Source organism: Styela clava, chromosome 7 (assembly GCF_964204865.1).
Source record: "Styela clava chromosome 7, kaStyClav1.hap1.2, whole genome shotgun sequence".
NCBI lineage: Eukaryota > Metazoa > Chordata > Ascidiacea > Stolidobranchia > Styelidae > Styela > Styela clava.
The window spans coordinates 3018635-3042494 of record NC_135256.1 but is presented as its reverse complement, the minus strand read 5'-3'; the positions used below and the strand labels follow the sequence as shown (position 1 = coordinate 3042494).

Sequence of the window (23860 nt, the reverse complement as noted above, 5' to 3'; positions counted from 1 at the left end):
ACTTGTACGGACATCAGCTGAAGTTATTGTTTGTGGTTCTCTGTATTAGATTAAAAGAGGATGAGCGCTGTGTCGGCAAGAGATTGTGGATGCACCCAATACTTTGCAGACGAAAGGAACATGGTAATTTTTTTTTACAATACACTAAATGCATACGTCTCAGTCTCACGAAGCCTATACTCACCTTCTTTGCCTCTAATTTCAGGAGAATACTACAGATTGGTTAGGGAGATGAGAATGGAAAGAGAAGCCTATTTTAAACAGTACTTCCACATGACACCATCTACATTTGACCGTCTTTTGAATATGATAGAGAGCAAGATTGTGAAACAAACTACAAATATGCGTGAACCAATTCCGCCTGAGGAACGACTTGCAGTCACTTTGAGGTATTTTGAAATAGGGTTTTAACCCACAGTATGAGTGAAATCGTGATTGATTGATTAAAATATAAATGAACAGTACCTAACGTTAGTCTACATATGGTAGTTTATCGCTAAATACAACATTATATATTTTTCAGATATTTGGTGACGGGGGATTCATATCAGATCATCGGGTTCTCTTACAGGATTCATAAAACGACCATATCGCGAATTATTCCAGAAACCTGCGCTGCAATATGGGATTCCCTGCAGCCTGTGTTCATGGCAGTCCCAAGTGAAAATCAGTGGAAGATTATTGCAAACGATTTTAAACAATTATGGCAATTTCCAAACTGTGTTGGAAGTATTGATGAGAAACATGTTGTCATACAAGCTCCTGCAAACAGTGGTTCATCATTTTTCAACTATAAAAAAACTTTCAGTCTGGTACTGCTTGCAGTTTCAGACGCAAAGTACAGATTTATTTACGTGGATGTTGGAGCGTATAGACGGCAGAGTGATGGGAATGTTTTTGCTTCATCATCTTTTGGAAAAAAACTCCTGGATGGTTCATTAGACCTGCCAAAAAGCACCATATTGGAAGGGATGATAGAGCCACTACCCCACGTTTTTCTTGGTGACGAGGCTTTTCCCTTAAAAGCCAATTTGATGCGTCCTTTTCCAGGTACCGGATTATCAAGAAGGTCCCGTATTTTCAACTATCGCCTCTCGAGAGCTCGCAGGGTTGTGGAGAATGCCTTTGGCATTATGGTATCTCGATTCAGAATTTTCCGCAGGCCTATATGCGTATCACCAGCCAGAACAGACCATATCATTAAAGCATGCACAGTCCTTCACAACTTTCTTAGATATGATTCTAATTATTTTGAGGCGGATTTCGTAGATCACGAGGTCAGTGAAGGTGCAGTGCAGTGGAAGGCCGAAGAAAATTCAGCAATGTTAAATATGAGGAAGATTGGAAGGCCGAGTGCGAAGGAGGCAGGAAAAGTTAGAGAACAATTCAGCGAATATTTTGTTAGTGAGAAAGGGGCACTGCCATGGCAGGATATATATGTGTTCTCGAGTGGTCGAAATATGATGTAAATGCACTATCCCCCCTATCATTTTTTGGTTTTATTGCTTCGTTTCACCTTTTCTACATAAAAAAAATTTTGCTTCCGACTTGGTTAGCGGAATCTTTCATCTCGTTTTTATATATGTTGCCGCAGTGGAGATAATAGCAAATACGAGGGTAAATCACCAGACTGGTTGACATTTTAGGTACACTATTGGGTTAGCACTTACAGGGATGTACGAAAGCTACTGAGCAATGATATCTAGTTGGCAAGATTTAAAACAAAAAAAATATTCAGGAAAATTTATATTTAAGTAATATCAATAGTTTATTCAATAGAGTATTTCATTAATGAGATTCATGACTCCAACTTTGAACCTCCATCTTTTTTCCACACTCATCGTCTTAACCTCGTGAGCCATGCTCAACAAGAAGAGTTCATCAGGATCTTCCTGTATTTTCTCTAAAAACAAGAAACATTTATATATATATATAATTTTGGTTTGATACGTACCAGTAAGTAGATATTTTTTTGAGTGATCTGAAGCATAAATAATTCACCAAAAATTATTTACACAAATGAGAAAGTCAACAATTTAAACTAAAATAATGTAGGTGTCATGGTACTCGTGTAGTACGTGAATCAAGATGCCAGACATCGGAACATAGTATGTGTACCAGGTTAAGGTTCAACCCTAATTTCAGATACAAATACTACAGAAGGCACTCGGCTAGAATTCAAATTCTTAACAGAACTAAAATAAGGGGAATTGGAATAAAATTATGTCCCAACCTGATACACACACTACGTACAAAGCGTCCGCCATCTTGGTTAACATCGTACGGGAGCGCCAATTTTATTGAAATAGCGACTCAAGATGGTTTCCAGGCATCCAAGTTATGAACCGCGATTCACTTTATAAGAATCACTGCTCGACTTGACTTACCTGATGACTGCTGCAATTTTTCTAACACAGCACTGAGGTCATCCCGGCTGCTTTTACGCTTTTTTGCCACAGGTGGTTGAAATTGGTCTGTTTCATCTGCTAAAAAAAGAATGGCATATTCGATCATATAATAGTATAGAATTCAAAAGCATTTTTTCAGAAAAGCGAATACAACTATAATTTTTTACATTTCCTAATTCTTTGCCTCATATTTTTTAATATGAAATCTAATTTGGAAATTGATAAAGATACCATACTCAAAAATAAAATTTTTGTATAAACTTCGGATAGTACATTATTTAGTGTTGGTACCCTGAAAGTTACCTTTATGCATATCCTGGTCAACTACAAAACACGATTCTGGTCTAAACTAACAGCCTTTCCTTGGTAAAAGCTTTATTATCAAAAGATACACTGACAATATGTAGAAAATGCAGGCTCCTTGTTCAAACACCCACCTCCTCATGGCTGTAAACGGTTCAAGGAACTCTAAGGATCTCATAAGGCTCCACTCGACCCGATGACTTGCCGCCGCACCAGATTTCAATTCTGCCCTTTTCTTCTTTTCCCTCCTATATTTATCTCGAAGGTTTTTCCACTTATTCTCGCATTCTTGCCCTTTACAGAATATGAAGACGAAACTAGTTCTTTGTAGCAAAACATAGCACTTTCTTTAAAGGCGATTCAACTAAATTAACCAATACCGATACCTCGTAATCTAGTCATCATTTAGCTTATTTACATCGATTAGGCTACTATCATTTTCAGCAGTATAAAACAATTCATTTGCTGCAAAATTGGACTAGTTCCTGACAAGCCATAGGCCAAGTCTAAAAAAATTAACTACACTAATCAGACTACTTACATGGCATACCCATCTCTCGAGCTATCTCTGCCCAAGCATTGCCTTTGAAATCCTTTCGGCGGTACGAGTCCTGTGTGGTATTATACAGGCAAGGATATTCCTCAACTAGAGCAATGAGTTTTTCCTCCATATTAAATTAAAACTGACTACCGCACCTATTCAATTGCTGAAAGTTCGATGATTTGAATACCGGTAGTCTAACGATATTGTCAGATTGTGGTAAACCATAAGAACACACTACCCAGCACAAAATTAATTACCATGGGCGGATAGGTACCGGTACCGGTACCATGTCCGAACCCGCAGGTACTACTACTATCTACAGATGATACAAATCGCTCTAGTAATTCTGAACTTCTACACTCTGAAGCCTATAGTTATAAAAGCCAACTCGAAAACCAGGAAAACAGTTCAAAACTTTCACTTATCACATGAAAAACAACCAGTTTCCCTTCGGAAACCACCAAGACGAGCGGAGCAAGACTGTCAGTACGGCGAACTGCGTTCAGAAAACGCTACTCGAGCGTTCGCCAACGTAGATAAACTCAGCGCAGATCACCGCAGACGAATAAAATAAAACAAACAAAGAAAATACGGTGCGGTGAGTTTGCACACTGTCGTGTATACCGGCCGAGAGCGCAACTAGGATGCAATGAGGCCATTACTGGGAACTGAACGCTCAGAATGAGTTGATGTACCTTGGAATGGAATAGCAAGATAGTCTCTTGATGTTTTTGAAGCCGAAACGCAGTGACCTTTATTTTCCCAATTCTGACGCTTTCTGTCGTTGGTAACATGCTATTTCGTCAGTCCGAGTTTCGTCCTCGATGCTCACTGTTGGTGAGGGAAATATAAGATCCAAAATTGAAACGGGTTGGCGAGCCTGACCTTTCTGTGGGGCGTTCTTCTGGAAGTAAAACTTCTGACATTTCTCTCAAAATGGCCTTCTTGAAGAGATTTGTTTCTCTTTGGAATTTTTTTTTTTTTTTGTATCAAGGATCGAGATAGGCAGCTTCAAAAAACACATTTGAGGCCACGGCGAAGAGAAATTAAGCAAATCGGTAGAACCTTTCTCTCAATCACTACGTTTACATGTACACGATAATCGTTTCGGCAAAAAACGTTCCCAAATCGTATTTCGGACAATCGAACGCCATAATTTGTCTCGAGTTTACATGGACACCATTGAATTTCGATCCGGTTAAAAATATCCCGCGCGTTCAGACTATCGTATTTGACATGAGATTTCGTTACCAGTTTTACGTTTTACTCCTTCTTTTGAATTCCTCGGAACAAACCGGATACAACTTTATAATTTTTATATATGTAAACATTTAACCAAGATATTGAAGGTTTTAAGTAGTCATCTTCATAACTTTAAATGCTATTTTTTAAGAAAAACATAAAAACGTTATATTTTATTTTGGTAAGTTGTTAATGTTCTTAATCTGGCATACCACTTCAGGTATCTACTTCTGCACCACGTTCCTTGAAACACCGGTAACTGCTTACAGCATAGGGCGTTGAATTTGTATTTAAAATTCTATGCAGACATTCATTGAAAAGCAATTGTTACGGTAACGTTTCTGCACTTCATAGTTAATAATTATACAAGAAAGTACTGTAAATGGTTATTTGCTACTGAATGGAACAAAAAAGAAGAACATGGATTTGTCTCAGGTGAAGGATTTAAAATATTTATTTTTTGATGTTTATTGGATGAGTTTATGATATTTATTCAAAATACCAAAAGGATACTTGATGTTTTTATGATTTCGCTACTGCATATACCGTGTATTCTATAACAGTATAAGGCATTTTCGTGGTGGACGAATCATCATCCATAAGATCTTGCCATGGAGGTGATATGTTTGCTCACAGCAGCAGGAGATATTGACCATCATCATATTGTTATTTTCAGGTTCTGCCCACTTTGATTACGATTCGAATGATGCAATTAATAATGCTGTTTCTGATGAATGAAAGATTTAAGCTATGTCAGGTTATGCTGAGGCGTAGCCGGCTCAATTTTTTGAAAAAAGTTTATTGTATTTGTACACCTACGAAGAAAAGACGTCGAAAGCGAAGATTTTGGAAAAAGACACGAACTTCAGAATGGTGGGATAGAATCGTAAATCAGCATTTTGGCAATGAAGATTGGATAGAAAATTTCCGGGTAAATTTACAGATTTACCTCTTTTAAGACTTTTTAAGGAAATTTTATATGTACTTAATTTTATCAAATCCAAGTTATAAATGAACTGATGTGAATTTTTTAAAATAAGAAAATTTTGTATTTAAGGTATCCTGGAGTACATTTCAATACATTGTGGAACAAGTCAGACCCTATATGTCACCAAAACAGAACTGGGTTAGACCGCCTTTGCCAGTGGAAAAAAGGGTTGCTGTGGCTTTATACAAACTCGCTAGTTGCTGTGAATACAGGGTGGTTGCAAATATATTCGGGATTGCAAAATGCACAGTGCATGCCTGTGTTTATCAATTTTGCAGGTAGTTCTTGGCTTTCAATATTTAGCAAGTCATTGGTTATGTAACTACTCATTTTTAAAATTTTCATGCCAGGGTTTTCACCGATTATATTGCAAAACAACATATCGCCTTTCCATCAGATATTGAAGCTATTGAAATCAGTGAACGAATTTTCAAAGTCCACAGTTTTCCGCATGTATATGGGGCGATTGATGGAACTCACATTCCTATTTTACCGCCAAAGACAGGTTATAGAGATTCTACCAATCGCAAAGGATGGCCATCTATAATATTACAGGCTGTTGTAGATGATAGATGCATGTAAGTAAGAGAGATATAGAGTTAAGTGAGGTATTCTTTACAGAAAGCAGGCTTAATATGAAAAACACCCAAGCAGCTAAAAATCCTGATGATTAGTTGTAATGTCAGTTTCTAGAAGTTCATCGTTAAGAGTATAAACTAAACTGATGCAAATGCATATTTAATTATTTAAAGTTATTTTCAATCAGATTCAGAGATATATCTTGTTCAATGCCAGGAAGTGTGCATGATGCAACAGTACTGAAAAATTCTTCGCTGTACAAGCTTGCTGTGGCAGGAAGTCTTCCTTCGGTAACAAGCACGTTGTATTCATTTCAAAAGGGTCACAACAGTAGTTATAATATTTTTTTACAGACCATAAAGCGAATTCAAAATTGTGACGTCCCGCTGATGATACTAGGCGATCCAGCATACCCTTTGCAAACATGGCTCATGAAAGGTTACTCTGGAAGTTTAAATCCATCTGAAGAGTCTTTTAATGTGTATCTTTCATCTGCACGCAATGTGGTGGAACATGCATTTGGACGACTCAAAAGCAGGTAAAGACCTATTACAACTAATTCAATGAAAGGACAAGCACTATTGAAAGGAAATCTATTAATTAATATTATATTCAGATGGAGATGTCTATCTAAAAGATGCGACATTAGCTACAAGTTTATGCCAAAGGTTGTCGCAACATGCTGTGTGCTGCACAATATATGTGAGAAAAGGAAAGATGTATTTCTAGGAAGATGGTCAAATGAAACTTATGTTGCCCAACCACAGCCGGAACGTAGATCAGCGGCCAGCAATTGCAGTGAAGCAGTACAAAATAGGGAGGCATTGAGAATCTTTTTGGAGGAAAATTTTCCTTTGAGAAAAAGTTCATTGTAGTTACTTCCCTATTTGATTCTCAATGAGACTAACAATATTACTTTTTTGAACATTTTTTCACCTGTCAGTTGCAATTAATTCAGCAGGATTTGTTCACTAATCTTAACGAACTTGCCTTTTACTTTAGATGACTCTGCACATAAGTGGAACATTGTTTTGGTTTTTATATTTATTGTAGCATGCACCAATTTCAATTTGTCATTTTGAGAATAAACGCATTTTCGACACTTGAGTATGGTTGTTGTGGCCCAGTAAACTTGAGATTCATTTGTTGGTGTCTTAAAAGAAATTTTAAACAGATAAAAAAGTCTTCGGATTATGTGCGCTCTTTGAAGCAGGAGTGTGTGCAATAGAAACATAAAAGAATAGGATTTCCATAACCATATAACTTGAAATTCATGCATGTACAAAACTTATGTGCATTTACCTTGAGTTTTCGAAAGCTGTGAAACGCATGCAGAAAATACCGATCCCATCTCTTGCACAGCCTCTCGTAATAATTTGGCATGAGCTTCCATTTGTTCACGCATCATATTTTCTTCCCATATTCATTGCTTTTCGAAAAGGCTTTCCAAGTCAACAGAATGTCTTTTTCCTGCATAGTGGCATAAGAGAGTTAAGTTTTCCCAGCTAGATAAGGCCCAGTTCTTTATCAAAGTTTTACAGATACATGATTGAGTAAGACTTAGTCATTTGGGACCTTTTATACATATTTAAGTATATATATACCAGAATCTGAATTCTCGCCATAATTAGATGAAATGTCGGTACTGGAAGTTGCCCCTTCTTCAGCACCTGAGCATGACGTTGCCCCTTCTTCACCACCTAAGCAAAACAATTCAATTAACATTATGTGCATGAAAGAGCATGGTAGATATTAATCTAATTTCTATGTTTATCCACAGACAGAGAAAAGCCAATAAGACGGCGTAATCATATGGCTGGATGTCAGTTCATGTCGGGTATGGGAATGTTGCAGGCACATGGACTTGATAGCGAATGAGAGACCAGTTGATTAATGCGACTATCCTTAGCAGTCAAATATTGAGACAGGTCCACTTTTGGCTAACATGTAGAAATATACGAGTTTATTTCATTGCATTTTAGACTGAACTACTCCAGAAGACATACCTTGATCTTCTGGTGTGCTAAAAAGCATTTCATTCTGTGATTCCTCGATTTCTGAAATAAAAATCATCAGCATGATAGTATGCACATAAATTAGGAAAAAATGTAGAATTCAACTGCATAAATCAAAAATAATAAAGAAAAGTAGTTACCTAGTGACACCGTGTTGGTGATTCCAAAATTGACTCCCATATGGGTATAATCAACTGCTGGACGATGGCCGAAAATTTCATAGAGCTCATCGTAATACTCGCATGTTTTGTGAGCCGCCCCACTGACAGAATTCAGACGTACTATCTTGTTGAAATTGGAACGCAACGCCTTGACTTTATTACGTATTTGTTGGAAACTACAAATGGAAGAACACCTTTCTTCAATTAGCCAAATTAAAAGCTGAAAACAAACTGCTAGTCACTAGAATTGAACATACTTTGTAAATGATGATATTTTGCTAAAAAGCCAACACATTTTTCTGAAATTTGGAATCAATAGGCTGCCACTTAATAACATAACAATGGTGTTCTCAAACCTTTTTTCATATCCTTTTGCTGTCAACTGTTTCTCAACCTCTTTGTACAGAACTTCTGACCTGGACTTCTTTTGGTCAAGCAGACCAACCAAATTCATTTCTTGGACAATGCCAAGCATTGTTTTAATCTCGCTGCCTTCCCACTTAGTTTTAAGAGTAGATGCAGGCTCCATTTTTCTCGTAAACAAAATAATACTAATTCTCTATGGTAACTTTTAACTAAATATAAATCAGTGAACTGAATACGCTACTGTGCTGAGAGTTTGATTTATATGGGCAATAAATTATATAACTCTTTGAAATAAATTTATTTTTTTACCGAGGCAGACAATTTATCCCCAATTGATTTACAACTTACTTTACTACAGTTGACAGTTACTAGTCCAGTGAGAATTACTATATTGCGATATTACATTTCAGCATTTAGTATACAATCAATACACCAACTTAACATCTTGACAATGGCTGAACTGTCGTTAGATTATTCAAAACTGCGGAATAAATCGCACATTTTCCAATGATTTGAATATTGCAAATCATCGGTATTGTACCAAGGTTTGTTTAATTTTGCAATGTCCAGGTCTTTGTTTCATATAAATGGTAAGTCTATCCGTAGATCATATATATACCTATTATCTACCAGCATTACAGCACTAGGTAACATTATACATTTATAAGCATATTAAATTCATAATCAGCATACAGCTGTACAGGCATACTGCTGTACTGGCATAGCAGGCAATATATTCGACTGTAAATATGCAATGAAATGATTTATAAAGACAAATAAAAATCTCTTCCTGACGTGGTACTGCACTATACTCATGGTACTTGCGGTTACTCTCAACAACCTACTGTCAGACTGTATACAGTAATTTGCCTAATTACATTATAAGGTGTATTGTGTACTAAACTGAAAGTCCTTTCTCTTTGTTCAGTTGTTTACTTTCTATTGCATACCGTACCAGTATCTGTAATGCTTGATTGCGATAGTATTATAAATATGAATAACATAATCATGTTATTCATATTTACATTATACGGTCAACTTCCACACTTACCCTGGTACCAGTACTAGAATTCGGCAATTCGCGCACGACACAGTACCGGTAACAAACTGTTGTTCCCTTTGACTTCGACGGATCCAAGACTAACAATTCTGATGGTGGAGAATTTCATCCAGAATCGAAAATTACTTTTAAAAAAGCCAAAACTTTCTGCCAACGGAAGCGCTGTGGCAGTACCGGTACCGGTATCACACATTTCACGCAGAGCAAGCGAGCAACACTATAGACCTAAACTACACTTGCAAAACCTGTTCGCGCGTGCGAGGAAAGCATCGTGTCAGCTCTAATCTACCCTGTGCAATCGTGTTGGGATATCACGATGCAAACACGCTGAGTCATGATTGGCCATCGAACCAAAGTGTTTACATGAACACGATTCGCTCAAAATACGGTTTTGGCACGATAATCGTCGCCATGTAAACGTAGTGAATGATGAGGTTATATTAATGTTGAAGTTACCCTCAAAGGCTCCATCACTATCATTATTTCTCGATATTTATTGCGCAAACTCTTTAACTATTGGCTATACTGGGGACAGGAAAAAATATTCGTCTCCCTGGACGAACTTGGTTGGGATATTTATATAGGCTAGTAACTCGACAAGCTTCTAAATTATCAGCCAACGAGCGCCACGAAGTTCTAATTTGGCAACCCGATCGCGATGAATGGTTGACAAATATTGTCTTATGGACCGTTGGTAAACACACAGTCTTTCAATCATGTCGTACGTGGAACCCCAGTAGGACAATCCATTATCGAATAAAATGTAGTTTATCACTGAATCGTGTGTCCTCATACGATGTTCCCATTTCATTCAAAGTACGAGACGATTGTTTTATGTGTTGCACAAGTTGACGTGCAACAGCAAGAGCCCTCTTTTACGCAATCGTGTACACACAATTGCAGCGCAGCACACCCGATGTGATGCAAACCACGAGTAGCAGTGCATTGTCACATACCAGTCGCAACATAAGCGCCGACATTTGGAGAGACAAACATATAGTAGTGGCTCCATAATCTCTTTCAACAAGATGTTGATTTGCAGGTCTAATGAACCATATGCAAGTTTTGTCCACGAATATATACCTATATTTTGCATCTGAAACTTCAAGTTTATACGTAAAAAACATGAACCAGTATTTGCAGAAGCTTGTATCACAACGTGATTTCCATCAATGCTTCCAATACAGTTTGGCAACTGCCAGTCTAAAGCTTGACTCACACACAAAGCGACCAATACGACCGACCGACAAATCGTTTCGACGCCGACCATCGTCACATTCACAAACATACCTACTGATCCGACTATTGGTCGATGAGGGAAAACGGGCAGGCTGTCGTTTTGGCACCGAAGTCTCAATGAAAAAAACAGGTCGCTTTTGAAATGTGAGATTCAAAGAATTATTCATGACGCTGAATACTACGGAGGACTCAGTTTGTAAAGTGGAATGTTGGTTGTCAAAAGCTAAAATCTTGTATTGAAAATGCTTGTTGATAGATATCGGGGAAAATTAAAGTCATCTGTTTTTAAAAGTCTGTCTAAAACAGGTTTTGGTGAACAGCTCACAATATGCAAAGTGGAAACTGTAAGCTATTACCTGAGAGCCTAGAAGTCTTTCGCAGGGCACATGCCACATAGTAAAAATGCACCTGTTTAGCATTAACCAATTTTTAGGATTATCTGAAGAAATTTACTGATGTAACTTACACAAAAACGTTTGCACAATGTGAATATATTTTTTATTCAACGACTTAATGAAATAAAGAATACTGCGAAGACAGTGAACCGACTGGTGACATAAAATGTTCGCATATACTGAGTGCGGCAGTAGATGCATTGCAACCCGTTCGTGTCATGCCATCCAGCACTTTTGAGTCCGCCATGTTATCTTCACCTCCAATTCTTTTGTCACTTACTTGTAGATAATTATGTAAGCAACAAGCAGTTTTTACAACAATATCTACGCCGTGAGGTAATATTGTAATCGGTCTTAAAAAAAACGAAAGCGTTGACAAAAAATGTCGAACGCATTTTTAACAGTTCCTCTTGCTCTTGACAGTCTATAGTTTTGAAAGGCATTTTCCAGGATAAGGCCCCATCAGATGAACGCTGAGTGGAAAAGCTGCATCGGCCACAAAAACGTGGGGGATGGAATTGCCATTTGTCCAGGCGAAGGTTTTGGGTCTCGTATGCTTTGCGCATTATGCTTGATTGCATGTGGCAATTTACAGTATGCATAAGTATCACCATCTGACTGTTTTTCATAACCACCAACGGTGATGCGTCTAAACTTGCAACTGTAACTAATAAACTCGTTGACAAGTTTTTCAAAGTAAAAGAGTTTGCTCAGAATTTTTTAGTTTGTAAAATTTGATTCTAGCTTAGAAAAATTGTTCAACATGATTTTGCATGATATTTTCGATGTGCAATTACCCAAACTTCTGCGAGTAAATTTTATGCAAGTTTCATGTGGAAATAGATATCAATTTTGCAAAACAAAATGTCATAGAAGAATGGTTGAAAACTGTTTGTGTTGAAAAAACGATAAATACATTTTTTAGACTTGGCACATTTAGTACACTTACTCTGCATCCAAAACAGCGAGCAACACGGTGCTGGTGCTGAATGTGCCCCTGTAGTTGAAGTATTTTGAGCCTGAATTAGCTGGTGAGCGTATTATCACATGCTTTCCATCAGGAGCTGGAGAACATCATACATAGTTTTGCATGTGTCCGGAACAATTCCTGTAATTGTAGACCATCCGACTCTGTATGATGTTCCAATTGTCCGGTATGCATCCCCAGTACCAAGAAACCTGGAAGCAAAATATAGATTCGATTTGTGCTAATAACAATCATAAGCAGAAAAATCATGAGATTCTCAATCCTCACTACTTAATCAATACTTATTGATAAGAGTAAAAACTCCACTGACTTTAAACAACGGGAAGGTCAAGTAACTATATTCAGCACTGTTTTAAGCTTATTTCAAATATAAAAAAAAAGTAAGTTCATAGACAATGACTACACAAATTTTAAAACTGTAATTGATAAACATTACTTAGCTGCATGACCAAAAGTTCACGAACTTTGCCTACAAGATAAAGCAATCCAAGAATAGATCCTGGATAAAACTACAGTTTTATAATTTTCTGCTAGCCATTCTGCTGATCTAAATATTTGAATACTGAAATGACTGAGCGTTCAGTACAATGATGATCTTGCCTCAATGTTATTGCAAGCCTTTGTTCAGCTGATATTGAATTTCTCCAAGTTCAGAAGTTGTGTCTAATCTGGCAATCTTTGGGCCTATGAGTCGGACAAACTAAACTTTTCCGGAGACAATCTGAAGTAATGGAAGAAACGAGATTCTCTTTCTATCTCTTTTACAAGTCGTTTGAATTCACCTGTTAAATGAAATATTTGAGCTTCATGTATTTGTATATGTGCCTGTGAAGTAAAGGCACCGTAACAAAACAGGTATGGCATATCAAATTTAAAATAAATTAGAGATACTTTAAAATTGAGAGTGATAGTAACTACTGAAACAACTCACTTAAATTATTTCTTTTTTGGAGTATGGGGTGGACCAAGCCAGTAAAGTCTCATGCGGCGCCTCCGTCTTTTTCGCAGTAGGTATAAAAGCAAATCGTCTGTTCATTGCTTACAAACGCTTTCATAATACTGCCCACAATGGTACTGAAACCTGCCTTTTAAGACAGCAATACCAGTACAGGTACTACACAGATAAACGTTACACGCCAAGATCCAATAAAAATCAAGGTCACCGCTCAAACCGAAAACGACAGGCTGTCGATGTGTGGTCAGTCGCTTCGACGGAATTGCACATGTCGCCTGTCGGTCGATTTGCCAATTCGAAAGTCGGTTCGTATGCTCGCAGTGTGAACACTCTTCAATTATTTTTGTATTCAATTTGAATGACGTCGGAATGGTCGGTCTGTGTGTGAGTTGGCCTTAAAGCTACCAACCGTCCCGGAATGACCGGAACAGTCTCAAAATTGACGCCTGTCGTCCAGTGTCCTGGGCTGGACTACGGCTGTACTGGAATTTACTGACAAACAGAGCGTTCTTATTTTCAACGCAGTTTGACTTCCATAAATGGTATGCTTATGAGCATTCGTTCAGCTTTAGCCTGTCGGAATCGGTATTTTTAATTGCACTGCCAGCTTGTTTAATAATTTTAGACAACTCTTTATCAAATGGATTAGAACTAGAAATCATTCATATTTTAAAATCATCGAATTATTTTGCATTCGGGAAGTCTTTCTCAAGCTTTCCGCGTTTCATTTTCATCTTCGGGTATTGCCAACTTCTGTCTGCCAACTCAAGAGACACGAAAATTATACAAAAATGGTTAATTAAATTCTTGATCTCGTAGTAATTCTCAGATGAAACCATCATTTCTAAAAGGTACATGAACTCATTTTTCCAATCCAGCGTCGAACATAACCTACTGAAAAACGCTGGTGTCTGTGAGACGACCATAAATGCCGCGTTTGATGCCTGCTGATCGAGGAACCTCCAGCACTTGTCAATTTTGCTTGTGTTTTTTTACAAGTTGTACAAATCATTCTGCTCAGAATTAGAACTATCGGCGTCTTCTACTATTGGTATATCTGGGATTTTCAGTTGGCAGTTACAGTGGCTTCACTGCGAGGTTTATTCTGTGAATTTGGAGCGGAGTGCAGATTTAGTTTCATAAAAACAGTTTCAGTCAATTGCTACTTTTTAACCAACCATTTGTTGAACCCGATGTATGAAATTCTGACGCAATATTGGGTTTTGGACATTTTTGTTGCGCGTTATTAGAGATATTTGTCGACTCGATTGAATACGAGGGCATTTATTTTTCGGGAAAAAGGGTCAATATCACGTCGAAGAGGTATTCATGAAAGTCAGTTACCACAGCCGCATCTAATTCGGACCGTATCTACTTTTCGTCACGAAAGGCGATTTTGTTACTTTTGCGAAAGATGTGTTTGGATCGCGAAAATTGAAACATTAGTAGAAATTGCTCGGTCACAATATTTGTATTCATGCTTGGTTACAATTTTGTTCACATACATTAACATTATTCGAATCGGTAAAGTACTGAATTCTGAGCCAGGATTGCCAGATCCCAGCGATCAAAAAAAGCCAAATCAAGATGAAAAAAGGGCAAAAATTTTACTAAGTACAAAAGCATTAATTAATATATCAATGGTTCCCCTTCAGTATGTGATTTTCTCCTTAAACAGGTACCGTACGGTCCTACCGGTACTTTACCACTAAAAAATAAAACATTTTAATTAATAAAATTATTCAACCACGTGCCGATTATAGGTGGACTTTTGATAGCTAGTTTTAACGTAGTTAATCACGTCATTCGTGAGATTAAATTTAGCTGCAACTAAACTAAAGCTTGTTCTTCTTTGTGTGTTGTCTTTTCGCTTCCAAGTACTTCGAGTTTGCGCGAGACCTTCACTTCCTGAGAAACTAATCCGTCTAAATTAGCATCAGATCTAGTTACCTGTACCTTCTGTGATACAGTCTTAGTGCCGCTGCTTCTGTTGTTATTCTTATTGGTTGCGGTCTGCAAATTCCTCTTACGCCGTGACAAAACATTTCCAGCCTCGATGCGTTGTCGGATTCCAAAGTTGATACCACGTATTTGATGCAGAATCGGGTTGAGCTAGAATCGTTAATCATAAAAGTTACCCGATTCAAAGATTTCCTGTTTTTCTTTTCCTTTCAGTGTTTTCTTGTAGGATTTCTCATCTATCACTCCCGGTAAATCTGAAGTAAAAGTACCAAAACTAATAATCTCTTTCTTTTCATTGGAAGCTCTTACCATTATCTTCGATACTGACACTTCAAATTCTCCATATAAAGCTGCAGTCCAACATTTGAGAAATGAAGACGATCGCTCCAGTATCCAAAATCGCTGTCGAGGTCTAAGAGCGGTACGGAAGCATTACGAAGGTACGACGCTATGCTCAAAAGCTTTCCCAAATTTTTTTTCTTCTCGTATTTCATCTATATTCGTTAAATATATAAGTTACCCAATTCGAGGATTTCCTGTTTTTCTTTTGTCTTCAGTGTTTTTCCTCGTTGGTCTTCTCATATATCACTCCCGGTAAATCAGAAGTAAAAGTACCAAAACTAATAATCTCTTACCATTATCTTCGATAATGAACACTCCAAATTCTTCATGTAGAGCTGCAGTCCAACATTTGAGAGATGAAGACGATCGTTCTAATATCAACATTATTTTTCATTAGATCAGCTTTCTATATTGCTAGTTTCTTATTAAATTCAGTAATTTTTCATAAAGACAAAGAATTAGGCTTATCATACGTCCCGCTTTAGACGGGACCGTCCCGATAAGTCAGCCAAAAATCCCGCTTTTCCAGCATAATACACAAACATGCTCTCGTTGCTGTTGTTTCTGTGTAGCGCAGCGCTAGCCTATCTACTGAAGGTGAATGCGTTCGTTTCCAGCTGATTCCCATTGATGGCAGACGTATCGCATTTAAAACCAATACTAATTAGTCTAAATTCTAATTATTTGTACCGGTATCGTTAAGGTCAATTCCTTCCTATTTTTCAAACTGAACCCGATCTTTGGACAGAGAATATGCGCATGAAATTTTGATAAAAATCTCCAGCTTGTTCGTGATTTTCTTGTTGCAAAAACATAACGATCTCGTTTCGCAGTTTATAAACAAGAAGCAGCATCTTGCCCGTTGACAAACACCGTGAGCTATAGTAATGAAGAAGAGCATTGTGCTCTGCCCCAGCATCATCGCATAAATTTAAAAAAACGAGCTTTGAAAGGTCGTGCTTTAATATAGTCGACGACCTTCACAATATTTGAAAGCGCCATGTTTAATGGAACTTTTAACTGTTGGGATGCCAGCGCCTCGCGGTGTATTGCACAATGCGTCCCCTGGTGAATTCGGAGCCACATTTTTACCCAATGTCTGAACCCACCGTAACATCCTGACATAGCACGAGCTTCATCGGTGCATATCCCCCAATCAATATCATTATCTTCCATGAAATCTTGCAGAATTTCAAAAAGGTTTGTGTCTTTGCAGCCAAAAATAAGGCAAAGAAGGTGCTCATAGGCCGCCCGATACGTATCTAAATAGAACTTTGGTTTTCAATACTTTTTGCTCGCGGCGCACTAAGCAAATAATAAAAAATTAAAGTTAGCTTTAAAAAAATTATTCTGCAAATGTTGGTGCGATGTGTGTGTCTGTTCCAAGAAGCAATTATTCCAAGGTTTCTTTTTTGATTTCAGTCATAAATAGCGAAAAAATCCGTTTTCACATAGTGAAGTTGCAAATGGCTAGATTATTTTGATGGCTTTTGCACCGGTGATTGAATAGAATTTGTAACCAAATAGACTAATCCAAAAACTTGCTTTCTTGGTAGTCTAACCCAGGGCTACTCAACTGGCGGACCGCGGTCCGAATCCGGACCTTTCGAGTATTGGATTTGGACCGCACCTAATTATTTATTTTGGATCATTAGCCCCACTTTTTTAAATTTCCTATTATAAAATGACTTTCATAGTTTTGAATATATACGAAAAGAACTATAACACCATAATAAACCATTTTAAATTGCTACTAATCATTAGTCCCATTTAGTCCCACTCCCATTTATAAAATTGATCAATTTGGCAGTGGTAATCATGATAAATTTATTAATATGGTGTGGCAAGTAATTTTTATTTATTTTTTATTAACTACCAGTATGTAATTTTTCATGTTCCCTTTACTTAATAACTTCTATATGGTTGTGTGTGTGGGTGCGTGTGAGCGTGTGTGAAATATTTCAATTATTTTAGGTGAGTGAACACGTACCACATCTTCTTGGCAAAACCTTCCATCTTATATACATTCTGTACGTTTTAAACCTTATCTAAGGTTTTGTTCGCTCTCCTGATTTCATAATCAGTTTTTATTTATTTATTTTTAGCATTCATTTTATTGTTTTGCTGATTATGGAGTCGAAATAAACTTATACTTATACTTATAGTCGGTCGAGGAAGTGCTGGTTCAAGGATGCCGAAATATCATTTCTGGAAAGACCGGACCCAAATATTTTTGAAGTTTTGTTTGCGGACCTTCGATAAAAATAGTTGAGTAGCCCTGGTCTAACCAAGCGCAAGTCACCACGGTGAAAGGTGGACGTTTTGTTTACATACACATTGTGACATAACAATACAATTATAATGTGACAATCACCCTTACTGCAATGTTAAAGGTGGGTTATCACGGAACATTTTTTTGGTTGAATTTTATTCTACAAATTTTTTTAGAATTTTCAACGCTTTCCGTTTACATAAAATCGACTTAATTTTCGAGATTCGAATTTTTAAAAACCGCATCAGCAAAAATCGACTCAAGTTCGGACGCGGCCTCTGATGACGTAGTAGTGAGAACTCATTCCAGATTTTGTAGTCACGTCGTATGCCAAGTACCGCGATTTACCGCTGGTTTCTATATTTAATTCCATTTCTTTTTCGCGAAGTTTGATTTATAGTTGAACAGTATTGCGGTATAGAACAGAAATGTACAGCTGTGGGATTCCCATGTAGTCAGGCGCCCAAGAGATGATGCTGTATGTTACAAACGCATCGCTGGTAGAGTACGGTACGGTAGGCTTTCATTTTCATAATTCAAATTGTTTCATGCCTTAATGTTTTTGTTCTTGAAGCCACTTACCAAAGATACGCAAAGATACGCAGCTCCAAATGAGTAAGTTTATGTTACTTTTAAATATGTTTATCTGTCATTTCTTTCGATCTTATTGGTTGTATTTTTTCAGGCGTAACCGTTACACTTCCTACCGATCATTCGTGGAGTGGAGCTGGGGCAGGGTAGGAAGAAAGATAAGATTTCCACTCCCATCTTGTGTGGTTGTGAAGATAAGAGAACATTTTGAATCCCCCTCATACACAGGATTTCAACCACCTTCACCTTAGAAAGAGTTTTCTCAGCGAACTGCATGAAAAAGGGCCCTTTTTAGGGCCAACCCAATATTTATAACAAGAGGCGTTGAAACAATGGAGATTTCAGATAAAAAATTTATTGGCACAAAATAATTACCAGAAAATCAGAAGATGAAACAATTGATGAAAAATAAACCAAGAAGGGCGAACGGATAAATTGCATTTGATGAACTATGGGCTGTGGAGCCGAGGTTGACATGTTTTTTTGACCTTTGGATACGAATTTTAAACTTAAATAGCCTAATTTGCAGAGATTAGTCTCTCTTTTCATTTTAACTTCTTAATAGGGATAACAATTTACATTTGAATTTTCTAAAACTACAAAAGCTTGCATAAGCCAAATTTGATTTCCTGAAAAGTTTTCGGCTCCACAGCCCTAGTTGTCAATACTTAACTATTAAAACGGCTTTGAAGCTCCTGTATTGCGAGCTCCTTATCTGGCCTCTCACACCTGGAAGACAAGGTTGGTGGTGGTGATGATATCAGTGACAGATCACCCTGGCTTGTGGTTGAACTGCCATCAACCTCTGAAATAACTTTCTGAAGCAAGACTTTCACATATGCTGTGAAAAAGATAAGTGAATCACTTATACTTCTGTTTTTCAAGTCGAACCTTTTATATTTTACGGACTCACCATAACACGGCTCAGAGCGTACTCTTCGAACAGTGTGCTGTCCCATTTTCCCCCTAGGATACAGGATCTCATATTGCAGGCACCCATCCTTTGTTTTTGCCTGAGGTCTTCCACTATTAGCATTGTGGTGTAGAACCGCTAATAACATTCTAGAATAAACATACCCACCGTTAAAACTCGTTATTCTGTTTCAGATATTGGAATATTTATGGAACTCACCTGCAGAAAATTCCTTTGTCCCAGACGACAGCATCTTGGGAGCAAAATGGTTCAATAGGGAGTGGAACCCTTCCAATCCAGATGTCTGATCTAATGGTGAGAGCTTTCGGATGTCTTTTTTGAACCTAAAGTTATCGAAAAGACTCTCCAATTCATCATACGCTCTCTGTCCTATTAAAAAAGTGAAATATAAGACAAACCGCAATCACCAAAAACTTTACAGTATTTTTACTGGATCGTGATCCATTAAAACTCTTGTATTATTTACTACCTGGAAAAATCCATTTCTTCCTTTTTTCCTCATCACCTAAAGGTGCATGTTGACATTCCATGTATAGGTTCCCATGTCCTGTGTGAACATTTCGGATGTGACGAAGTAGGCTCATGACTTTTTGCTCAACCATGTCACCATCGCCCCCCGAGCTACCCGCCGACCAGTACAAATGGTTAATAATACTCCGCCTCCACTCTTGCAGTATGCCACAATCAGTAAGTTTAGCCTTTGAGTCAATCTTTTTACCAAGACCTTCAAAAATTTGAAATGCAATATATAAGATTTTTGAAACATTAATTTTATGCCAACTGAGTCCAGAAATTTAAAATATGGCACTGATGAAATGAAAAAAAAATAACCTTTGGCAATGTGCCAAATGTCAAAAAAATGCTTCGTCCCAGATGGTTCCAGATTCTCACGAACCCATTTCGTCACAGATGGGTGTCTATCTGTTATCAGTTCGCCAATTCTTATTCCCTCTTCTAAAAGTGCATCTATACCTCTCTTTAAACCCTCCAACTCCATATGGTTACTGCTCGTAACTTCATTTTTCTAATAACGAATAGTAAACATTGATATGAAAACAGAAATTATGTTGATTTTGGATATACACTACAACTTACCTGAATAAGTTTCATATCAATTATTTCATTTGTTTTTAGGTCCATGATAGTGTAGCATCCAAATTTGGCAGAATGACCTGGGCTATCAGCCCTGCCATCACCACCTATAGTCAATGGCATGCCTCTCCTCTCCGCCAGCAATGCCGCTCTTTGTTCAACCCAGGATGCAATAATCACCGGCTGCAAGTATTTATCCTGGTGTCGTTGATATGTACTGAACAGGAAATGTCAAAGACTATAATTTTATGGACAGCAATAAATTAATTTGTCTAATTCAATATTTCACTGATAAATATTCCATTTTTGTTATGAATATGAAAAATACATATTACCTAACAAATTGTTTGTAATAAAAATGTACCTGTATGCGATGGTTATTATGCCTGAGTTACAAAGCGATCGTAATACTTTTTTGGGACAACATCCTCCAAACAAAATGGAAGCAGACAAGAGGATGTTTCCCTCTGGTATACCACCAATGGAATCCTGGCTTTCTCAATGCCGATTATACCCACACTGGCAACAAATGGCTTGGATTACCACCATGGTTCCAACCACCCTTTCTACATCGACGGCACAAATTCCTGAGCACTTTTCACAACTAGCAAAGAGTTGCAAAAGCTTATGTCGGCTAACGATGTATTTTTCCTTTACAGTTTCGTACGACTCTCCTTCTCTAGAAATCAATTAAAAGTTAAATGAAAATGTCTATAAAATTTGCCTCCAAGGATTGATACTTACGCACTGCATGACTCATCTGAAACACTAATCAAGTCAGAGCTACTGTCTGTACTTGAGTCGTCATCCATTTCAGAAATCGAGTCGGAGTCGACAACCATGTTTTGCTCCTGTGATTTGAACAGCTGCAATGGAGGTGCAGCTATCAAATCACATTGCAAGCCGACTGATCTTGATTGGATGCTGGATTGGCATGCTGCAACAGATATTTAATAATTAGAAAGAAGCATCTCCACAATAATATATAACCTGAATATATGTCTAGTTCTGAACCTTTACTGTAATTTCCACGTCTCTGTAAAGTCTGAGTTTGCTTAGACTGCTGTGTAACTGTCTGAAATGACAACAGTTTAACAATTTATCTCTAAACTGTTTGACAAAATAAACTGCAATGAATGCTTTTGACTGACCATATTCTTATACCGCTCAACTGTTTTATTGCACACAGTATCTTCTGGATCATAATTTTGATAAATTGGTGTTTGCTGAAAAAAAATTTAGAGGAATAACAATAGCCTGCTCTTATATTAGTTTTCTAACCTTCTGTCAGCTGCCTAAATGACAGAAAATAATACTGTACCTGTGATGACGAAGCTTCATCATGTGAAAAGCCACTGGCGATCTGAAAAAAAAAAAACTGATAAATACGAATATATAAAAACTTGACCTGTCATTGAATAATTTCTTTCTACAAACCACCAATCCCTCCCTTTTCTGCACCACATATCTTTCTTTTTTCTTTTCTAAATCACTGCCTCTTTTAATGGAAGGCACTGCAACTTCACTTAAAACTCTCTGGCTGCCCTCATCACAATATTTCAATCTCTCAACATAACTTTCAGGACTGAAATGATCACTGCAGATTAATGGTCTTTTGTGTGTTTGAAACGAGAAATCTGACCGGGTTAGTTTCACAAATTTAACCCACAATTTTTTTCTTGCTTGATCTTTCGGAAAAATATGCAATGACACTCCATCTCTATGAGTGTTGGAGCAACCTCCAATTACACAACGGCTAGGCATTACTGATGCACGGTCAATACCGGTGTACTGCTGCTAGGTTTGTTGATCAGTTGGCAAGTTGGTGTAACAGTGTTCAGGTGTTAGGTATGGTGCACTGGCAATGTAATAAAAAATTATTGGATTATAGATTTAGAAGAGAAAACAGAACCCGATACAGAGTGTAAAACATAAGTAATTCATATGCTGTCAATGCCGTAGGCCCTACCGGTAATAGTTCAGCAGAAATACCAAGTACGGTACCGGTACACGGTAGTCTAATTGACCGCAGTTCGCTGAGTTCACAGTCATTGCCAACACTGCATTGAAATTATTTTAAAATACTGGTATATGTTAAAACACACTGCCCCGTTTTAAACTGCAATGCCCATTAGAACCGACACACCATCCAAAATAAAATTGCGAAGTACCAAAAATGCCCTTAACCTAATGCAAAATCCGTTGACGAGTTCTCACTGCTACGTCATCACGGGGCCATACTAATTAGCGTTCGATTCCTGACGGGTCGACTTTTAAAAATTCGAATCTCGAAAATTGAGTCGATTTTATGTAAACGGAAAGCGTCAAAAATTCTAAAAAAATTTGTACAATAAAATTAAACCAGAAAAATGTTCCGTGATAACCCACCTTTAAGGCAAATACAATAATATTACCACACCAGTCTAATATCAGGGCAAACTACGGCCCGCGGGTCAAATCCGGCCCGATGGGTAACTTAATCTGAAACTGAAACCAAATTTTGATGTTTTAGCTAAAATAGCTGCAAGTAATTTATTGATTTTGCGTTTAAATTTAGTATTGGCACGATGCATATTGTTTTCCACCTTTACTTTAAAACACTGTAAATATTGTTCATAAAAGGTAACTTGTTATGTCAGATCTACCTGACACGCCAGTCTCGCTGGGCAAAATTTGCAACAACTTTTGCCGCTTGTAACGCTGTGGCCGAACGCAACCTATTCTTCGCAATAAAACCCCCATTTTGAAAACATTCGTTCAATAATCCTAAAAAAATCCAACTATATATAATACAACTTATCGAAGACAAGTTTAGCGTTTCCCAACGTTACAGTACATTGTGCGGAACTGTGGTTTCGAGCATAGGCTCTGGAGAGTCGCATTACGAACAGGTTTGCTGCCGTTGTGTATACCTGTTCTTCCAGCGATGCATCAAAGGTGCCATTAAGAACGCATGAATAACAAGAGCACAAGCTAAGCAATGGTGTATTTAATGCTGAGCAAGAAAGCTATGTTATCTGCACGAAACAGGTATTGTGATTGTGAGCATGTGCTCATGAATGAATGAATTATGGCTTTTTCAATTCTGAATGTGATAGTTCATCTTGCTTTCTGAAAAAAGTAATTTGAGAACTGATCAGACCTGGGTATTTTACAGTTAAAAAGTAGTTACACATACCGGCTTCACAAGTGGCCTGAATATGGGCCAAAGATCGTCAAACGTTGTTCAACAAGTCGAGCCTGCCACATGGCCACGCAGTATTCTGTATTCGAAAATTACGAAGATAAACGATCCTGCCAGAGATGCAATAACTATGACGTAAAGAAACCCTCTATCTTGTATATTTTAATCCAAGCTATAAACAACTCAATTCAATCCATGATTTACCTGACTTTGTTACATGGTCTCATTCTAAAGTTTTTT

General features: G+C 37.5%; 3 protein-coding genes, 1 long non-coding RNA gene and 1 pseudogene across 7 annotated transcripts; 1 reads left to right on the top strand and 4 right to left on the bottom strand.

Moving 5' to 3' along the window:
* The window catches only part of LOC144425084 (uncharacterized), an 80023-nt pseudogene that overhangs the window by 9893 nt on the left and 46270 nt on the right, over window positions 1-23860 (bottom strand).
* On the bottom strand, window positions 1595-2721 carry LOC144425071 (uncharacterized). Its single transcript, XR_013477250.1, has 3 exons — window positions 2712-2721; window positions 2388-2486; window positions 1595-1903 (listed from the first exon to the last, which is right to left on the bottom strand). It is a non-coding gene; the product is annotated as an uncharacterized LOC144425071 (long non-coding RNA).
* LOC120327785 (uncharacterized) lies at window positions 4344-7172 on the top strand. Of its 2 annotated transcripts, XM_078114862.1 has the most exons (6): window positions 4344-4932; window positions 5174-5428; window positions 5555-5763; window positions 6252-6354; window positions 6418-6602; window positions 6681-7172. In XM_078114862.1, the coding sequence occupies exons 1-6, from the start codon at window positions 4918-4920 to the stop codon at window positions 6937-6939; spliced, it is 1026 nt and encodes a 341-aa protein (XP_077970988.1). In that variant the 5' UTR covers window positions 4344-4917; the 3' UTR covers window positions 6940-7172. The 2 variants fall into 2 exon arrangements, with proteins under 2 accessions (XP_077970988.1, XP_077970987.1); XM_078114861.1 differs by having other exon boundaries at window positions 6252-6602.
* LOC120328882 (uncharacterized) lies at window positions 7080-9113 on the bottom strand. 3 transcript variants are annotated; one of them, XM_078114863.1, is made up of 6 exons: window positions 8498-9113; window positions 8220-8416; window positions 8071-8121; window positions 7669-7764; window positions 7367-7534; window positions 7080-7217 (listed from the first exon to the last, which is right to left on the bottom strand). In XM_078114863.1, the coding sequence occupies exons 1-5, from the start codon at window positions 8767-8769 to the stop codon at window positions 7488-7490; spliced, it is 663 nt and encodes a 220-aa protein (XP_077970989.1). In that variant the 5' UTR covers window positions 8770-9113; the 3' UTR covers window positions 7080-7217; window positions 7367-7487. The 3 variants fall into 3 exon arrangements, with proteins under 3 accessions (XP_077970989.1, XP_077970990.1, XP_077970991.1); XM_078114864.1 differs by having other exon boundaries at window positions 7669-7734; XM_078114865.1 differs by having other exon boundaries at window positions 8597-9112.
* Window positions 18494-22221, bottom strand: LOC120336592 (uncharacterized). Its single transcript, XM_078114325.1, has 11 exons — window positions 21874-22221; window positions 21758-21799; window positions 21588-21662; window positions 21451-21511; window positions 21181-21373; window positions 20942-21115; window positions 20440-20665; window positions 20176-20368; window positions 19814-20068; window positions 19526-19713; window positions 18494-19495 (listed from the first exon to the last, which is right to left on the bottom strand). The coding sequence occupies exons 1-11, from the start codon at window positions 22198-22200 to the stop codon at window positions 19079-19081; spliced, it is 2151 nt and encodes a 716-aa protein (XP_077970451.1). The 5' UTR covers window positions 22201-22221; the 3' UTR covers window positions 18494-19078.